The following is a 20330-nucleotide window of genomic DNA, read 5'->3' on the forward strand; positions in this document are numbered from 1 at the left end:
CAAATACTAAGTCAGTGCCGAATAAAGCGAATAAAGCAAAGTTTATTTTGCGAGGCTTAGAAAATCTGAACCACATGCCTTGGCGAGTGGTTCAGATTTTTGTGCGGAGAAAAATAAACCTTGCTTTATTCGGCACCGACCTAGTATTCGGTTTATCCCATCAATTTTCTTAGTCGTAAATTATTTCTTTAAAAATAGAAAAGGAAAATGAAACTACACGGAAAATCCCAAAGTTATTTTAAGCAAACATGGTTTCATTATTTTAATCGTGCCAAACCTACTAAATTACAAAAAGATCAGTAACTAATCTGTTTTTCTGTTTATCATACCTCAACGTCCCTGATTTTTAAGAAATAATGAAACAAGATGTGTTTGTGAAACACAATGTCCCCCTATATGAGGTTTGACCTTGTAGGATGACCTTGACATTGTGAAGGATGACCTTGACCTTTCACCACTCAAAATGTGCAGCTCCATGAGATACACATGCATGCCAAATATCAAGTTGCTATCTTCAATATTGCAAAAGTATTCATAAAATAAGCGATTTGGGCCACATATATTTGATCTCTGACCTTGAAGGATGACCTTGACCTTTCACCACTCAAAATGTGCAGCTCCATGACATGCACATGCATGCCAAATATCAAGTTGCTATCTTCAATATTGCAAAAGTATTTATAAAATAAGCGATTAGGGCCACATTTATTTGACCTCTGACCTTGAAGGATGACCTTGACCTTTGACCACTCAAAATGTGCAGCTCCATGAGATACACATGCATGCCAAATATCAAGTTGCTATCATCAATATTGCAAAAGTATTCATAAAATAAGCGATTTTGGCCACATATATTTGACCTCTGACCTTGAAGGATGACCTTGACCTTTCACAACTCAAAATGTGCAGCTTCATGAGATACACATGCATGCCAAATATGAAGTTGCTATCTTCAATATAGCAAAAGTTATTGCAAAATGTTAAAGTTGGCGCAAACAGACAGACAGACCAACAGACAGACAGGGCAAAAACAATATGTCCCCCACTACTATAGTGGGGGACATAAAAAACCACTAAACAACTGCAGCTTTAGCGTGAAAGAACATGCGTTGTGTCGTATGACGTGTTAATAACGACGTCACGAGTACGCGCACTTAGTATTTGTAAATAATGTTTTTTTGCTTTTAGAGTTGCATTATGTGTTAAAAATATATTACATCTTGGTATCAAATTGTTTGTTTTGTTGAATCTGATTCGATTTTACTAAAAATGATTACTTTATAGTTGATTCCGAGTAATATGACCATTCTCCACCACGCGTGACAGCTATATTTCAGCACTGCTGAAATAGGGGAGTTTATTCCACAGGGGTTATTTCGACTATGGCACGTCTGATGATGGGATAAAATGCCATATGGCGTGCATCATCCTCTTATCCATATATATATACTTGTACCAAGTTTCAATGAAATCTGCCAGAGCACTTCCAAGATATGGCTCCGGAAACAAAAGTGCCGGACAGGCGGACGGATGGAAAGACGGACGGACAACGCAAAAACAATATCCCTCCGTCTATGGCGGGGGATAATAAACATACATGTACAGTCAACTTTAAGCAAAAATCCATTCTTCATAAGTGCAACAAACCTTGAGACGTTATGGCCAGACCAGCAACAATGTCTATATAGCGAATAGCAATCTTCTTCACAAAGTGTCCGTTCTTGGTGAAGATCTGCATCCTTGACCTCTCGTTTCCGCGGTCACACACGATGAACTTCATGGAGCCTCTGAAGATGGCAACCTTCCTCGGATACCACAGCTGACCTTCCTCACGACCTACAAGTTGCAATTTGGTAAAACTAGGCATTGTGCATGTGCGTAAAGTGTCATCCCAGATTAAACTGTTCAGTCCACACAGGCTTATCAAAAGGACACTTTCAGCATAAACTGGTTTTGGGTCAGAAGAAAATCAATTTTAAACAAGGGCTGTTTGTAAAACATGAATGCCCCCCATATGGGCTGTCAGTTGTAGTGGCAGCCATTGTGTGAATGTTTTTTGTCACTGTGACCTTGACCTTTGATCTGAAAATCAATAGGGGTTATCTGCCAGTCATGCTCAATGTACCTATGAAGTTTCATGATCATAGGCCTAATTATTCTCGAGTTATCATCAGGAAACCATTTTACTGTTTCGAGTCACTGTGACCTTGACCTTTGACATAGTGACCTGAAAATTAATAGGGGTCATCTGCCAGTCATGATCAATGAACCTATGAAGTTTCATGATCCTAGGTGTAAGCGTTCTCGAGTTATCATCCGGAAACCTTTTTACTAATTAGAGTCACTGTGACCTTGACCTTTGACCTAGTGACCTGAAAATCAATAGGAGTCATCTGCCAGTCATGATCAATGTTCCAATGAAGTTTCATGATCCTAGGCTTGAGCGTTCTTGAGTTATCATCCGGAAACCATTTTACTATTTCGAGTCACTGTGACCTTGACCTTTAACCTAGTGACCTGAAAATCAATAGGGGGGGGGGGTCATCTGCCAGTCATGATCAATGTACCTATGAAGTTTCATGATCCTAGGCCTAAGCGTTCTTGAGTTATCATCCAGAAACCATCTGGTGGACAGACCAACATGAGCAAAACAATATACCCCCTCTTTTTCAAGTGCTGTCCCTGATTTGCCTGTGCTGACTGCACTTAAAGTAAATGCATTCAGCCCAGTTTGCCCTTAACTACTAAGATACCAATTTCAACGCCTTTATGATCCCTAAGGATTTCAAATTAAATTAAATTTAAGACCTTTCGTACTAAATTCAAGTTTTAAAGGCTTAATTTCCCACCCTAAGATACTGATATCAGAGCAGCAAACATCATAAAACGTTAACTGACTTGAATTACTTGCAGGCTCTTGCAGTTTAATGGTGGTTGCGTGCATAAGCCATTTTTACTTCATTATTGAGAGGGAAAGAGTTTAATATGATCCATGTTGTGGAAAAATGGGTATTATGCCATTTTCATCCAGGGTAGCTTCAGACCTGCCTATGAGGATAGCCAGGAGTTATCCAAATCCATACACGTCTGGCTAGTCAAGTATTTAAAGTTGTCAAGATGTGGCTCATATAACTTTATCTTTACTGTTACCTGTACAAAGTTACGATCAACATTATTTCAACAGTGAAGAGCAAGGACAGAATCACTTTTACTTTTATATGTACCCATTGAATCCATGCATGTTAGATATTTGTTGCCAAAATACTTTGTTCAAATTTAACTATTAATATAGGCATTGTGCTTATAGTGCAAATCATAAGTCATGTCACAACTTAATAAAACAAAAATAAGTTTCATTTGATGGGGCCTGATAATCCTAAATCTACTTACCAGGGATACCAAACTGGTACTTAAATTCTCCAGTCTTCTCAAACACCTGAATACGGTGGTTGTTGGTGTCTGCAACAATGATGTCTTCCTCGGCTCCCAGACAAAAACCATGCGGAGAGTTAAACTGCCCCTTCCCTGGACCCAGCTGTCCAAACTTGCACCTATTCACAAAACATCGACACACATGTGAAGTGAAGGTTTAAATTGGTCATTTCAATGAAAGTTTCAATTGGCAGTACCATCATTTATGTGGTTAATTACAATACAAATTTTAAAGGAACTTTCATTTTCTATAAAATTGTTTTCTTTCTGGTACAGAAAGATCCAGTATAGCAAATATTGATTGGAACAAAAAAATATTAAATTTACATCAATCTTCTACTATTAACACAAAGCTAATCCATTTACAATAATATACAATTTGAGACTTGTCTGAAAAACTGGGCTTATTGCATGTTATCACTTTCCACCTAAACTATATTTAAGTTAAGAGACTTCCTTCACACACAAAAAATACTATAAAAGCAGAAATTGTCATCCCTGATTCACAGGCTAATCTGAGAAAACAATATGCACATGCATTAAGCCCAGTTTTTTTCTTCAAAAAGGGGCGCATTCCATACAATACGAATAGAAACAATTTCATAACAATGATATAAAATCCTTTCTTGTACCTGATCTGCATGGCACTCATCTTGCTGGCCCGTCTCACAGGAGGCCCGCCCACTCCACTCTGGTTAGAGCCCACTGTGTTCATAGAGCTGGTACTGTCACTCAGACCTGCAAAGTCAGTCAAATCTGCAACATGAACACACAAGTGCAGACTCACGGGAATTAAGATCAATGAGGCTTAAAATCACTTGTCTTGCTCTGGAACAAAGGGTTTAATGCATGTCCCCATAGTGTTGCACTGGATTAGCCTGGGGAGTTTGCACGGGCTAATCAGCTACTTCACTTTCTGCTTTATGGTATTTTTAATAATAGCAAAATCTCCTCTTAGAACAAGATGCGTTTGTGAAACACAATGTCCCCCTATATGATGTTTGACCTTGTAGGATGACCTTGACCCATCACCACTCAAAATGTGCAGCTCCATGAGATACACATGCATTTCAAATATAAAATTGCTAGCTTCAATATTGCAGAAGTGACATTACATGAGCAATTTTGACCCATATATTTGACCTTGAAGGATGACCTTGACCTTTCACCACTCAAAATGTGCAGCTCCATGAGATACACATGCATGCCAAATATCAAGTTGCTATCTTCAATATTGCAAAAGTATTCATAAAATAAGCGATTTGGGCCACATATATTTGACCTCTGACCTTGAAGAATGACCTTGACCTTTCACCACTCAAAATGTGCAGCTCCACGAGATATACGTGCATGCAAAATATCAAGTTGCTATCTCCAATATTGCAAAAGTACTCATAAAATGAGCGATTTTGGCCACATATATTTGACCTCTGACCTTGAAGGATGACCTTGACCTTTCACCACTCAAAATGTGCAGCTCTATGAGATACACATGCATGCCAAATATCAAGTTGCTATCTTGAATATTGAAATACTGCAAAAGTGTACATTAAATTAGCGATTTTGACCCATATATTTGACCTTTGACCTTGAAGGATGACCTTGACCTTGAGCTTTCACCACTCAAAATGTGCAGCTCCATGAGATACATATGCATGCCAAATATCAAGTTGCTATCTTCAATTTTGCAAAAGTTATTGCAAATGTTAAAGTTGGCGCAAACAGACGGACAGACAGACCAACCAACCAACCAACAGACAGGGCAAAAACAATATGTCCCCCACTACTATAGTGGGGGACATAAAAATCCTTTTCAAACTTGAATATCTCACTTATGAGTAATGATTTTTATTTAAAATTGTAGATGTGATCATTTGAATTCATTCGGTGCAATCTAACTACAAAATAATAACTCCATGGCAATGGGGTAGGTAGCCTGCAATTTGCAAAAATGTAGTCGAATAATATCATGTTAATTAAAATCTTAACTCATAACTGAGATATTAGAGTTGGAAAAGTATTGCGTTAAATTAATCTACAAGTGTATTGACATTATACATATGCAAAAGCATCCATGAAGACGTACATCACTGCTTAGATAAAACAAGAAAAGGCAACATGTTCCTTTGAAAATCAATAATATCTGAGAAAGCCTCAAGCTGAAGAAAACAAACAGTGCAAATAACAGGCTTGGGATGTTGTTTCAATCCCTTATATACTCGTACTTACTGTTTGGTGTGAATGTGGGTGTGATGCTGCCAGGGTTGGGGGTGTTGTGGCCACTTCCACTAGACTCCCAGGGGGACCAGCTCATCGACCGAGACGCCACAGGGTTCTGTGACACCGACCCCACTCCAGTTTGCAGCATGTTAAAGGTGCCAATGTTTGTCATAGATCCCCCATCTCCACTCATCCCTGGGGGCTGGTTCTGGTTGAGAAGTCCAGCCAGTGTCTCTAGACTCGGTGTCTGAGGTCGGTTGCCCTGGATAGACATGCCAATCTCGGAGATGGGTGTCGGCCCCCTGCTGGTGACCGGAGGCATTCCAGACATGTTGGACATGTTCATTCCAGACACTATCTGTCTGTTGAAGGTCACATGACCTGTAATGAAGACATTTGAACTTCTTTGTTTAATCAACGTAAAATAAGATAAGTTTTGTTGTACCAAAGCAACAATGTCAGTGTCTTTAAGTGTTTTATGTGAATGCAAAATAATGAGTAGAAACAAGAGCTGTGTTTGTGAAACACAATGCCCCCTAATGCCCAGATTTGAAGCCGCATGGAAGCTACTTTAGAACAAGAGCACCGCCTTGCAGGTGCAGACCGCTCATCTATTTTTCTTTTTAAAGGTGTAGGGACCTATCTCAATTTCAATCACAAAGGAGCGAGGGGTGGAGTGGAGAGGGGTGTATAGTGTGGGGGTGTGGTCATTTATTACATTATCTTCCAAAATGCAAAAAAAATGCAAAACACAATGCCCCGTATTGCGCCGCTTTGAAAAAAAAATGTTTCTTTTTACCTTTGACCTTGAAGGATAACCTTGACCTTAAACTTCCACCACTCAAAATGTGCAGCTTTATTAGAACACCGCTTTGAAATTATTATTTTTTACCTTTGACCTTGAAGGATGACCTTGAACTTCCACCACTCAAAATGTGCAGTTTCATGATAACACCGCTTTGAATTAATTTTTTTGACCTTTGACCTTGAAGGATGACCTTGACCTTGAAGGATGACCTTGACCTTCCACCACTCAAAATGTGCAGCTTCATGAGAACACCGCTTTGAATTTTTTTTTTTACCTTTGCCCTTGAAGGATGACCTTATATTGAAGATAGCAACTTGATATTTGGCATGCATGTGTATCTCATGGAGCTGAACATTTTGAGTGGTGAAAGGTGAAGGTCATCCTTCAAGGTCAAATGTCAAATATATGGCATCTGTCTGTCGGAAAACTTTAACATTGGCCATAACTTTTTTAATATTGAAGATAGCAACTTGATATTTGGCATGCATGTGTATCTCATGAAGCTGCACATTTTGAGTGGTGGAAGTTCAAATGGCCAATGTTAAAGTTTTCAAACAGACAGACGCCATCAATTTGACATTTGACCTTGAAGGATGACCTTGACCTTTCACCACTCAAAATGTGCAGCTCCATGTCAGGTAAGAGTTCTTTTGTCAAAGTATCAATCAAATCTAATCATAAACAAGGGCTGTTTGTAAAACATGCATGCCCCCCATATGGGCTCTCCGTTGTAGTGACAGCCATTGTGTGAATATGTTTTTTGTCACTGTATGTCAATGACCTGTGAAATGTATCCAATTAATAGTGCAAAAACCAATCAGGACCTATACAAATCAATTATATCCATTATATGATTGAGTCTTTGATTTTTTGGATTCCTTTCACACATTTTGACTTATTTGACAATATGTGAAACGTGCACACAATTTGTTATGTTTTATTCATTAATGGTAATGAAACATGTTATTTATAGCAGTTAACTCACCTAGTCAATGACCACCATAGATAGCAATGCAATCTGATTAAAAATAGCCAAGGCTAGTGTTGTGTATTGGGCAAATGTATATAAGTGCAACTTGACCACATGACCAGTATCATGTGTTTACCACACACAGAAGTCAGTTATGTAATAGACCATTAATTCCACTCCCAACTTTGGCCACTTGCCAAGATACTGACCAGTATCAGATGGGGTTGTGAAACTGTGTAAACAGTGAACACCAGTCCATGTAATACTGGCCTACCACTTGTACTAGTTGATTTGGAGTTAATACAGTAATGCATGTACAAATAAGACACTAAGCCTAAAAGTTAATTATATGTGCCTCTGAAAACTAACCAGACGAGTGGGTTGAAATTTACAATCTTTACTTGGCATTTGAGGAAATCTGAACTCTCAGGGTTTGGATAGAACATCCCCAAATTAACTTTTCTTTACACTGTTGTTATTTTTGTTCAATACACAAATATTAACCTAACTTTACAAATCCTGTACAGTAAAGGAAACTAAATCTAAGTTGATATTTTAATATGCTTGATCCTATTAATGTATTAACATTGTTTTATACATACAAACTGTGTTGCTGTTTTTCAATTAACAAGCAGATTAAAAATTAATTATATTTTAATGTATAATTTGAATTGACAAAATTAAATGCAAGCTGCGTAGCAAGAATTACATGTTTGATTTATTGTCAGTGAATCGTGACATTTTCTCAATGTTTCAGACCACCAGTTTGTCAAAGCTATCAACCGCTTGGATGGTCAAGCTAAATAGAATTGACCCAGCAAATCACAACTGTCCTGTTGCCATATAATATTACATATCATATTACATTGGTTTTTTAAATGTTGAATTCTCACGTCATTTCCATAAACATAGTATTTAATGGCACAGAAACAAAGGCTTATACATCATTATGAATTAACATGTGTCAAAAATTCAATTTGTAAGTCTCTTTACTGGACAGTGTGAAAACAGAATGAACTAGTGACCTGAAAATCAATAGGGGTCATCTGCGAGTCACGATCAATGTACCTATGAAGTGTCATGATCCTAGGCAAAAGCGTTCTTGAGTTATCATCCAAAAATCATTTTACTATTTCGGGTCACCGTGACCTTGACCTTTGACCTTGTGACCTCAAAATCAATAGGAGTCATCTGCGAGTCATGATCAATCTACCTATGAAGTTTCATGATCCTAGGCATATGCGTTCTTGAGTTATCATCCGAAAACCATTTTACTATTTCGGGTCACCGTGACCTTGACCTTTGACCTAGTGACCTCAAAATCAATAGGGGTCATCTGCGAGTCTTGATCAATCTACCCATGAAGTTTCATGATCCTAGGCGTATGCATTCTTGAGTTATCATCCGGAAACCATTTTACTATTTCGGGTCACCTTGACCTTGACCTTTGACCTAGTGACCTCAAAATCAATAGGGGTCATCTGCGAGTCATGATCAATCTACCCATGAAGTTTCATGATCCTAGGCGTATGCATTCTTGAGTTATCATCCGGAAACCATTTTACTATTGCGGGTCACCGTGACCTTGACCTTTGACCTAGTGACCTCAAAATCAATAGGGGTCATCTGCAAGTCATGATCAATCTACCCATGAAGTTTCATGATCCTAGGCGTATGCGTTCTTGAGTTATCATCCGAAAACCATTTTACTATTTCGGGTCACCGTGACCTTGACCTTTGACCTAGTGACCTCAAAATCAATAGGGGTCATCTGCGAGTCATGATCAATCTACCCATGAAGTTTCATGATCCTAGGCGTATGCGTTCTTGAGTTATCATTCAAAAACCATTTTACTATTTCGGGTCACCGTGACCTTGACCTTTGACCTAGTGACCTAAAAATCAATAGGGGTCATCTGCGAGTCATGATCAATGTACCTATGAAGTTTCATGATCCTAGGCCCAAGCATTCTTGAATTATCGTCTGACAACCACCTGGTGGACGGACAGACAGACCGACATACTGACTGACATGAGCAAAGCAATATACCCCCTCTTCTTCGAAGGGGGGCATAATAAAATGGACCTAAACACAAAAACAAAACCAAATTTTTTAATTTTCTAAGTATAACAAGGGACAAAATTGTCACAAAACCAGGTTTTCATTGTGAAAAAAAAATCTGATAAAGGGAGAAAACTGAAACTGAACTTTTGAAATGACCAAAAAAAATTAACCCCCTTTGTAAGTTTTTTTTTTTTTTAAATCTATTTTTAGTCGTGGCGACCTTGACATTGGAGATATTGACGTGATTCTTTCGTGGGACACACCGTCCCATGATGGTGAACAAAATATTAATGTGCCAAATGATTTTAAAATCTCACAATGAATGACATAGTTATGGCCAGGACAAGCTCATTTATGGCCATTTTTGACCTTTGAACTCAAAGTGTGACCTTGACCTTGGAGATATCGACGTAATTATTTCGCGCGACACACCGTCCAATGATGGTGAACAAATGTGCCAAATGATTTTAAAATCTGACGATGAACGACATAGTTATGGCTCGGACAAGCTCATTTATGGCCATTTTTGACCTTTGAACTCAAAGTGTGACCTTGACCTTGGAGATATCGACGTAATTATTTCGCGCGACACACCGTCCAATGATGGTGAACAAATGTGCCAAATGATTTTAAAATCTGACAATGAACGACATAGTTATGGCCCGGACAAGCTTATTCCGCCAGCCCGCCAGCCAGCCATCCCGCCAGCCAGCCTGCCCGCATTCGCCAATCTAATAACCAGTTTTTTCCTTCGGAAAACCTGGTTAAAAAGGGCACATAATTCTGTCAAAATGCAAGCCAGAGTTATCTAACTTTGCCTGCCCAGTCCCTTCATGATAGCAAGTAAGTGTACCAAGTTTGAATGCAATAGCATTGATACTGAGAAAAGTGGACCTAAACGCAAAACTGAACCGGACGCCGACGCCAAGGTGATGACAATAGCTCATAGTTTTTTTTAAAAAAATAGACGAGCTAAAAAAATTACCTTTGACCTTGAAGGATGACCTTGACCTTTCACCACCAGGGCTCGAAATTAACACTCGCACACTTGCAAAATGCGAGTGAAAAATACCGATTGCGAGTTAAGTTTTAAGCCACTAGAATGTTTTTGCGAGTAAAGAAATAGTGAAAAAGAGTAATATTGCTAAATGCGCTCGACGTTGTGAACGCTAAACTGCAGGTCAATTTATAGAACGTCCGAATACCCGTATGTGGAAGCTCGCACCTTGTATGTAGACTGGTATACTTATAGTACATATATGCGGATGGTATTGGTACAAAGAACGTGAAACAGTCGATTATCCACACATGTTCATCATAAGAGACATACAACTTAAACTGTCAAGGCGTCGAAGCGAAAAATATCTAGTTTCTTTTTGCCCACTGATGGAAATAACAATACGAAATATAAAGCAAAGTTAACCGTTGAGTTAAGAAAAAAACCGGAAATTAAATACTTCTACGAAAACAGTGAACAGTGGGAAAAAGAACACAATATATAACACTAAAACTTGTTAATGATGTCATATTTTATTTTGTTTTAATAGTACTAAACTAATGTCCAAATTTGCTTTTATTTATGTTTCCAGCAAAATTTGCGAGAATGTTTTTTATTTTGCGAGTTGGTATTAAAGCTGCTCGCAATTTTTTGCTAGTAGAAAAAAAAGTTAAATTCGAGCCCTGCACCACTCAAAATGTGCAGCTCCATGAGAAACATATGCATGCCAAATATCAAGTTGCTATCTTCAATATTGCAAAAGTTATGACTTAAAGTTTTGGGACAGACAGACACACACATACAATGACAGACAGGCCAAAACAATATACCCCCGATCATTCGATCCGAGGACATAAAATATTCACAACTTACACAAAATATACAAGTATATAAAATGTTAAAGACTCTAACAGAAAGGAGTTAAAACAAGGGCTGTTTGTAAAACATGTATGCCCCCCATATGGGCTCTACGTTGTAGTGACAGCCATTGTGTGAATATGTTTTTTGTCACTGTGACCTTGACCTTTGACCTAGTGACCTGAAAATCAATAGGCGTCATCTGCAAGTCCTGATCAATCTACCTATCAAGTTTCATGATCCTAGGCATAAGCGTTCTTCAGTTATCATCCGGAAACCATGTTACTATTTCGGGTCACCGTGACCTTGACCTTTGACCTAGTGACCTCAAAATCAATAGGGGTCATCTGCGAGTCATGATCAATCTACCCATGAAGTTTCATGATCCTAGGCATAAGCGTTCTTCAGTTATCATCTGGAAACCACCTGGTGGACCGACAGACATGAGCAAAGCAATATACCCCCTCTTCTTCGAATGGGGGCATAAAAAGAGAACATGTTAGTCAAAATAATGGAGGCATTCACACTATATTTTAACAATCATACTAAAATACATATATTTAGCTGGTTTAAATACAGATGCATTTTTTCCTAGCAAAAATTTCATCCCAAAAACATTTACAAAATCAACCTTGCAATAATATTCATTTGAGAAATCTTACAGAGGAATAGCTGAATTTTAATGTCCCAATGCCCATCTCATGTGCACACTAACTACACCTGGGCATCAGTTTAGTGCAAAACACAACACCCATTGCAGAAAAAAAAAATCAGAAAATGATCAACAAAATGGGCTATATTTCATTCTCCTTAATTCTGCATTTTGTTTTCTATTTCAAATAAATTCAATGCCTAGAGCTTGGGAAAAATTGAACACAACAAGCAAATTCGTTGAATTGATATCCCCCGCCTATATACTTCTGGACACAAGTGTTATATTTGACACTAAAAAAAGCATTTTTTTGGAGATACAAAGGGCCATAACTCTGTTATTATCAGATGAAGTACAATGCCATTTGGTGTGCATCATCCTATTATCCATATATATACTCATACCAAGTTTCAATAAAATCCGCAAAAGCACTTCCAAGATATGGCTCCGGACACAAAAGTGACGGACAGACGGACAGCGCCAAAACAATATCCCTCCGCCTCTGGCGAGGCATATATACTCATACCAAGTTTCAATGAAATCCGCCATAGCACTTCCAAGATATGGCTCCGGACACAAAAGTGCCCATAGTAAAAAGCATTTTTTCAAGATACAAAGGGCCATAACTCTGTTTTTAACAGATAGTATAAACAGCCATTTGGCGTGCATCATCCTCTTATGCATATATATACTCATACTAAGTTTCAATGAAATCCGCCAAGGCACTTCCAAGATATGGCTCCTGACACAAAAGTGCCTATAGTAAAAAGCATTTTTTCAAGATACAAAGGGCCATAACTCTGTTTTTAATAGATGGTGTACAATGCCATTTGGCGTGCATCATCCTCTTATGCATATATATACTCATACCAAGTTTCAATGAAATCCGCCAAAGCACTTTCAAGATATGGCTCCGGACACAAAAGTGCCTATAGTAAAAAGCATTTTTTCAAGATACAAAGGGCCATAACTCTGTTTTTAACAGATGGTGTACAATGCCATTTGGCGTGCATCATCCTCTTATGCATATATATACTGATAGGAAGTTTCAATGAAATCGGCTAAAGCACTTCCAAGATATGGCTCCGGACACAAAAGTGCCGGACGGACGGACAACGCCAAAACAATATCCCTCCCCCTCTGGCGGGGGATAATTAAAACTAGGGCTGTAACGATTCATTCGAATATTCAAATTACTCGAATACGGCTGTGGGCGAATCGTATACGTTATTCGCCACCTCCCGAACCAAATATTTGACGAATACAAACAACATGGTTTAGAGTTTGAAAGTGTAATCATCGTATATTACCTTACAAATGAAGGTTCATACAATAAACCCCTATATTTAAATGTTCTCCTTATTCCGGCGTTTTTCATCATGTTTACCCCACCCACTATGTTACACAGTGATATTATCAACAAAAATGGTGGGCACCGGTTAAATATTTACGAAATTGAATTGAAAAATCTTTCGATGGTTGTTTAATGTTTATTTAGGTAAATACGTGTGATTTGCTGCTCAAACATCAGGGACTACCCTACGGGCGACTAGAGCGATAATTTCGCTCTTACGCCAGTGATCTCGCCCAACGAGCCCAGAAAAGCGAAGATTAAGTCGCCCGATTTTTTGAGTTAACAAGACCGGAAAAGCGAAAATCAAGCCGCCCGATTATTTTTGTTAAGGCGTGCTTCCGCCCGCAGGCGATTCGCAAGTTTATTGTTTGTTGTTTATCTAACGGTTACACAATTTACCCCCCACACGGATCGTTAATTGACCGTGACAAAGCAGTCTCTTAATATTGGTTGCTATAACAACACACTCGTGCTTCTTCGCGTGAGCCGCAAGTTGTCTAATGGTAACGTGATAATTGATTGACCATCCGATAATTGCAGGTTTTTGGCAGAGGGCACGGTTAAAGAACAGGGCCCTCAATCTGTCAAATCCACGGCCGAAATTCGGCCGCATTCCCCCCCCCCCCCCCCCCTGAAAAGTATACTTTTTTTCCCTTTTTGGGGGAAAAATTCCCCCTAAAAAAAAAAAAAAAAAAATTTGTTTATAGATAGATGTCTCATGATTATTATATCTCAATTCTATTTTAATTTAATCTTGTCAAACATACTAAATTATGAAATAAGCAATGAATATATTGCAAACATGTACAAATGTAATAATTAGATAGTAAGTAAAAAATCCCCCCAAAAAGGGAAACGCCGCGAAAATTACCCCTGATATGGGTAGCGACCCGCTTCCCCTAAAATGGATTGAGGGCCCTGAAGAAAGTCAGCTAAAATAATTCAAGAAAAACGAAATTGATCAAAGGTCTATTAATTATGTAGATCCACTATAAAATCCAGCTAGTTTTGTCAGTTTGTTAATCCACCGATAATTACGAGTAACACCCATCTTACAAAAACTGAAATCACAGCTAATTTGTTATACTAAAAAGTCATAATACTACACATAATCATTGAGAAAACACATTTCCTCTATTAGATATAAATTATCGGAGTAGAATTAAATTGCTACGTCATGACCATGGACATTGCAAATGGCGGTCGTATTGTAACATTCAACCCGCGTTCAATTCAAAGCTGGCGATTCAAATTACAAGTAATGGTGATTCAATAATGGAGAAAGCATTAACTGGATTTAACAAACATTTGATAAGGTTTGTTAAACCAGATATCAACAAGGACAATTTGGATTATTAAAGTTAAACAGGTTAGGCTTTCTTTAGTGTACATATTTCGGACATGTATAGTATTCGGATAAACAGTAATAGATATACTAGATGTTCCATGCATTAAGATTGTGTTTTGTTACAAAAGCAGTCATTGGGATGATGATAATGACGATAACAAGAGTTCCGCGGTCGGAGATGACCGCATTGAAGCCGGATTTTTGATTTAAATGACAGGAAAGTACCTTTCGTGTTTTTGTCAATGCAATACTTAAATTACTGAAATATTGTTCAAAGGTCAAAATGAAATGTAAGTACTTTTCAAGGCATGAGCAAACCTTGTGTTATGTTTTGAATGCATGCATATACATGAGAATGAATGACCTTGAAATGACCAGTGGTCATCTAAGTGTGCTTGCAAACCTTCATGTCAAGTTTGAAGACTCTATGTCCAAGCATACCAAAGTTATAACAATTTTAACATTTTAACATTTAAGGTCACAGTGACCTTGACCTTCAAATGAATGACATTGAAATGACCAGTGGTCATCTTCTAGTACTGGCCAATCTTTATTTCAAGTTTGAAGACTCTAGGTACAAGCATACCAAAGTTATAACATGAAATAAGAACTTTAACATTTTTACATTCAAGGTCACAGTGACCTTGACCTTCAAATGAATGACCTTGAAATGTCCAGTGGTTACTTACTAGTTCTGGCCAACCTTCATGTCAAGTTTCAAGACTCTAGGTCCAAGCATACCAAAGTTATAACAACTTTAACATTTTTACATTCAAGGTCACAGTGACCTTGACCTTCAAATGAATGACCTTGAAATGTCCAGTGGTTACTTACTAGTTCTGGCCAACCTTCATGTCAAGTTTCAAGACTCTAGGTCCAAGCATACCAAAGTTATAACAACTTTAACATTTTTATATTGAAGGTCACAGTGACCTTCACCTTCAAATGAATGACCTTGAAATGACCAGTGGTCATCTGTTAATCCTGGCCAACCTTCATGTCAAGTTTGAAGACTCTAGGTCCAAGCATACCAAAGTTATACCATGAAATAAGAACTTTAACATTTTTACATTGAAGGTCACAGTGACCTTGACCTTCAAATGAATGACCTTGAAATGACCAGTGGTTACTAACTAGTTATGGCCAACCTTCATGTCAAGTTTCAAGACTCTAGGTCCAAGCATACCAAAGTTATAAGAACTTTAACATTTTTTATATTGAAGGTCACAGTGACCTTGACCTTCAAATGAATGACCTTGAAATGACCAGTGGTCATCTGTTAATCCTGGCCAACCTTCATGTCAAGTTTGAAGACTCTAGGTCCAAGCATACCAAAGTTATACCATGAAATAAGAACTTTAACATTTTCGAGCACGCCGCCACCCCGCCTGCCCGCCCGCCCCCCCGCCCGCCCGACAACATCAATCTATAAGCCGAGATTTTTTCGAAAAAAATCCGGCTAAATATGTGATGAAAAGGTGCTACCAGTACATATCTTGAATTACTTAAATGTGTTATGATGAAGTAGATTTTAGTGAACATTTATTGTTTTTACAAATAAACATAGTATAATGATATAAATAATAAAAGTTGTGAAATGAACATGTTTTGTTTTTGATATTGTTCACACAAACTTTTCCCTGATTTTCCAAACTTCTCCCTGATTTTCCAAACTTCTCCCTTTTCAGAAAAAAGGAGAAGTCACTTCTCCCTATTTTTAAGGCCTAGGGTAGTCCCTGAAACATACACACAAAGGATTAGCAGATGGAATTTCTTTTTGTTTATCTTTACGACAATGATTGTGCAACTAACCAACAAACATGGAACCTAGCATGTCAAGTTCCTTAATTGTTCTACTCAAGGATTTCATTGGTACTAGTAATGTTTTTAAAACTGTGTTAAAAGTTTAAGCAGTTCTGGTCAGTGTTTTGTTATTTCAAAGTGTTGTATTGCATATTTTCAGTATGCAATGATACTCAATTAATCAAATTGACAAATACTCATAGTTTCATACTATATAATGTCATGTCAAGTTGTCAGTATTACTTTTGTTCATTGAAATTCATATTCGCGAATAAATATTCGTATTCGCCACCCTGTATTCGTGATACGTATCGTATTTGTCTCCTAGTGTATTCGTTACAGCCCTAATTAAAACACATGATACAATACAAACTCTAGTGGCTAGGAAACTGTGCAGAGACAGGGAGGCAGTGCAGTGACACAAAAAAGGGGTAAAAAAAACTTGAGACTAACTGTTGTCTGAGGCCGATGTCAATAGATCAGCAAAGGCACCCCCACCAATACCTTGGGCATTGTAACTCACTGCCCCCAGCTTGGCCAGTGCAGCTATGTTAACCAGAGGTACGGAGGAGCTGCTGCCAGTGCTGCCAGCTTCCATAGATATTCCACTGTCAGACATGGCGGGACTGTGAGAGTTGCGCGACACACTGCGGTGTTCAATAGTTGACTTGCTTCTCATGACACCAGGCATAGTATTGTTGGACATACTGGAGAGGCCATCTAAATGCATATCGGCCATTCCGCTGACCAAGGCTCTAGAAATGGGGGTCATGCCGATATAGTCATGATGGGCCTGGGGCATGATAGTTGTGTCGGGACTGATCAAACCAGACTGAAGATGGTTGAAGCCTTCATTTTCAAATGAGGAGTGCAGAGAACTCAGTGGCCTTTCAGGCTGCTGCAATAAAAGTTTTCAGATTACTGATTATATGCCCAACTACATCTACAATAGTCAGAAATATAATTATAGCAAGATCATAACACATTATTATCAACAACATTAAAGACTTCTAGAATATACACTTCCTATGCAGTATAATAAATTATAATGCATTTACTAGCTTTAATATCTGTATTTTGATAATTTTAACATTAAATCAGCCATGAAATGCATTTTTAAAACAAGAGGGCCAAGATGTCCCTAGTTCACTCACCATAGAGGAGTCAGTTCATTCAATCTTTACCAAATGCCAAACTTGACCTAGATATTGTCCAGACAAACATCCTAGTCAAGTTTCATCATAATTTAACCAAAACTCTGGCGTATGGAGTGTTATTTTTTTGTAAGATTTGACCTGGTTTTGAGTTGACCCCCCTTACCAAACATCAAACTTAATTGCTTACAAAAATAAATATTATGGCCAAGATTCATAAAATCTGAAACAAAATTGTGACCTCTAACGTGTTTACAAGGATTTTGTATAATATAATGAAAATTTGGACAATCTAAGGGCAATAATTATGGCATTAATTATGTGATTTTGATCATTATCAAACTTGACTGAGACCTTTCAGCAACTTTGATAAAGAAATTAGAATGCTAGAGTGTGTACAAACCAAATGAGGACGGACTGACTGCGGACAAAAACCAATTCTAAAACCTCACCTGAGCAATCAGGTGAGCTAAAAAGTGTGTTTCACCGATCTGAGCAATTTTCCAACTTGTCAGAGAAATCAATAAAACCAATGTATTGACTGAGTTTCAAGATGATTAGGCAAAAAATGTGACTTCTATAGTGTTCGATCACAAGTTTCTCTCTAGTCACATAAGGAAAACTGCCCCACCCCCTTGCGGTCATGTTTTTTTACTGATCCGGACCATTTGTGAACTCATCTCAGATATATATAAAACCAATCTTTTCACCAAGTTTCATGATGATTGGGCAAATAATGTGACTTCTAGAGTGTTTACAAGGTTTCTCTATAGCCAAATAAGGAAAACTGCCCCGCCCACTGGCGGCCATGTTTTTCAACTGACCATAACCACTTTTGAACTCAACCAACATATCATTAAGACAAACATTTGGACAAAGTTACATGAAGATTGGGCATGAAATGTGACTTCTACAGTGTTTACAAGGTTTTTCTTATTTTTGACCTAGTGACCTAGTGTTTAACCCGGCACAACCCAGTTTCGAACTCGACCGAGATTTCATTGGGACAAAGCTTCTGACCAAGTTTCATGAAGATCAGACAAGAAATGTGGCCTCTAGAGTGTTTACAAACCAAATGTGGACGACGGACAGACGGACAAAGACCGGTCACAAAAGCTCACCTGAGCAATCGGGTGAGCTAAAAAAAAACAGTTGAAACAAGCACATACCTTTATTTCTGGCTCCTCCTTCTTGAAGTGACCAAACTTATCCCACAAAGCTTTTTCAAACTTCTGGTTATCTGTCTGGAACTCTATGCAAACATTGGTTCCCTGCAGGGGGGTAGTGCTGATAAGACTCAGCATGTGCCTGGAGATGACTTTCTTCATCAGCAGCAAGTGGAGGGCACTGCCATTGACGAGAATGTGCTCTGAGAAGGCAACCCCGTCCTCCAGTCTCTCTACAGACCTCTCCATGTTGTGACACATGTCCATCAGCGCCAGCTCCTTCTCATTCTTCAGAATATCCAACTCTGTCAATAGCTCATCCTGGAGCATAGTAAGACATCAAAACTAAACATTCAATTGAATATGACCTTTGAATCATATAATTCTATGCTGATTATTTGATCCTATAAAATGTGCACCTTTGTTCACAATCTGGAAATAAATACTTTGCTTATTGTGAGGAAGGCAGGTTTTTTTTCTAGCAATTTGGGAAAAGGAGTCTGGTAAAATTGGGATTTTTTAAGATAATAAAATGGAAAGTTTGCAATTTTGTATCAACAAAATGGACCAAAATTGGATCTTTTATATCAACAGATATAGACACATCAGGTCTTTTCCTGGCAATTTGGGGAAAAAATCATATAAATTTTAGTTATTTACTTAGCTGTTTAGGAAATAAAATTGAGATATAACAAGGGCTGTTTGTAAAACATGCATGCCCCCCATATGGGCTGTCCGTTGTAGTGGCAGCCGTTGTGTGAATACGATTTTTGTCACTGTGACCTTGACCTTTGACCTAGTGACCTGAAAATCAATAGGGGTCATCTGCGAGTCACGATCAATGTCCCTATGAAGTGTCATGATCCTAGGCAAAAGCGTTCTTGAGTTATCATCCAAAAATCATTTTACTATTTCGGGTCACCGTGACCTTGACCTTTGACCTTGTGACCTCAAAATCAATAGGGGTCATCTGCGAGTCATGATCAATCTACCTATGAAATTTTATGATCCTAGGCATATGCGTTCTTGAGTTATCATCCGAAAACCATTTTACTATTTCGGGTCACCGTTACCTTGACCTTTGACCTAGTGACCTAAAAATCTATAGGGGTCATCTGCGAATCATTATCAATCTACCCATAAAGTTTCATGATCCTAGGCGTATGCGTTCTTGAGTTATCATCCGGAAACCATTTTACTATTTCGGGTCACCGTGACCTTTGACCTAGTGACCTCAAAATCAATAGGGGTCATCTGCGAGTCATGATCAATCTACCCATGAAGTTTCATGATCCTAGGTGTATGCATTCTTGAGTTATCATCCGGAAACCATTTTACTATTTCGGGTCACCGTGACCTTGACCTTTGACCTTGTGACCTCAAAATCAATAGGGGTCATCTGCAAGTCATGATCAATGTACCTATGAAGTTTCATGATCCTAGCCCCAAGCGTTCTTGAGTTATCATCCGGAAACCACCTGGTGGACGGACCGACCGACCGAC

At 38.4% G+C, this 20330-nt stretch overlaps 1 protein-coding gene across 5 annotated transcripts in view; it reads right to left on the reverse strand.

Moving 5' to 3' along the window:
* Positions 1-20330, reverse strand: part of LOC127876397 (B-box type zinc finger protein ncl-1-like) — a 49838-nt gene that overhangs the window by 9591 nt on the left and 19917 nt on the right. For 2 of the 5 annotated variants that reach the window (XM_052421596.1, XM_052421597.1), the window contains exons 6-11: positions 18831-19148; positions 16961-17405; positions 5662-6033; positions 4065-4188; positions 3391-3551; positions 1648-1836 (exon numbers count right to left, since the gene is read on the reverse strand). In XM_052421596.1, coding sequence (XP_052277556.1) covers positions 1648-1836; positions 3391-3551; positions 4065-4188; positions 5662-6033; positions 16961-17405; positions 18831-19148 — 1609 coding nt within the window. The remainder of the gene's footprint in view (positions 1-1647; positions 1837-3390; positions 3552-4064; positions 4189-5661; positions 6034-16960; positions 17406-18830; positions 19149-20330) is intronic. The other 3 variants (XM_052421598.1, XM_052421600.1, XM_052421599.1) reach the window with 3 other exon arrangements.

Source organism: Dreissena polymorpha, chromosome 4 (assembly GCF_020536995.1).
Source record: "Dreissena polymorpha isolate Duluth1 chromosome 4, UMN_Dpol_1.0, whole genome shotgun sequence".
In the NCBI taxonomy this organism is placed as follows: domain Eukaryota; kingdom Metazoa; phylum Mollusca; class Bivalvia; order Myida; family Dreissenidae; genus Dreissena; species Dreissena polymorpha.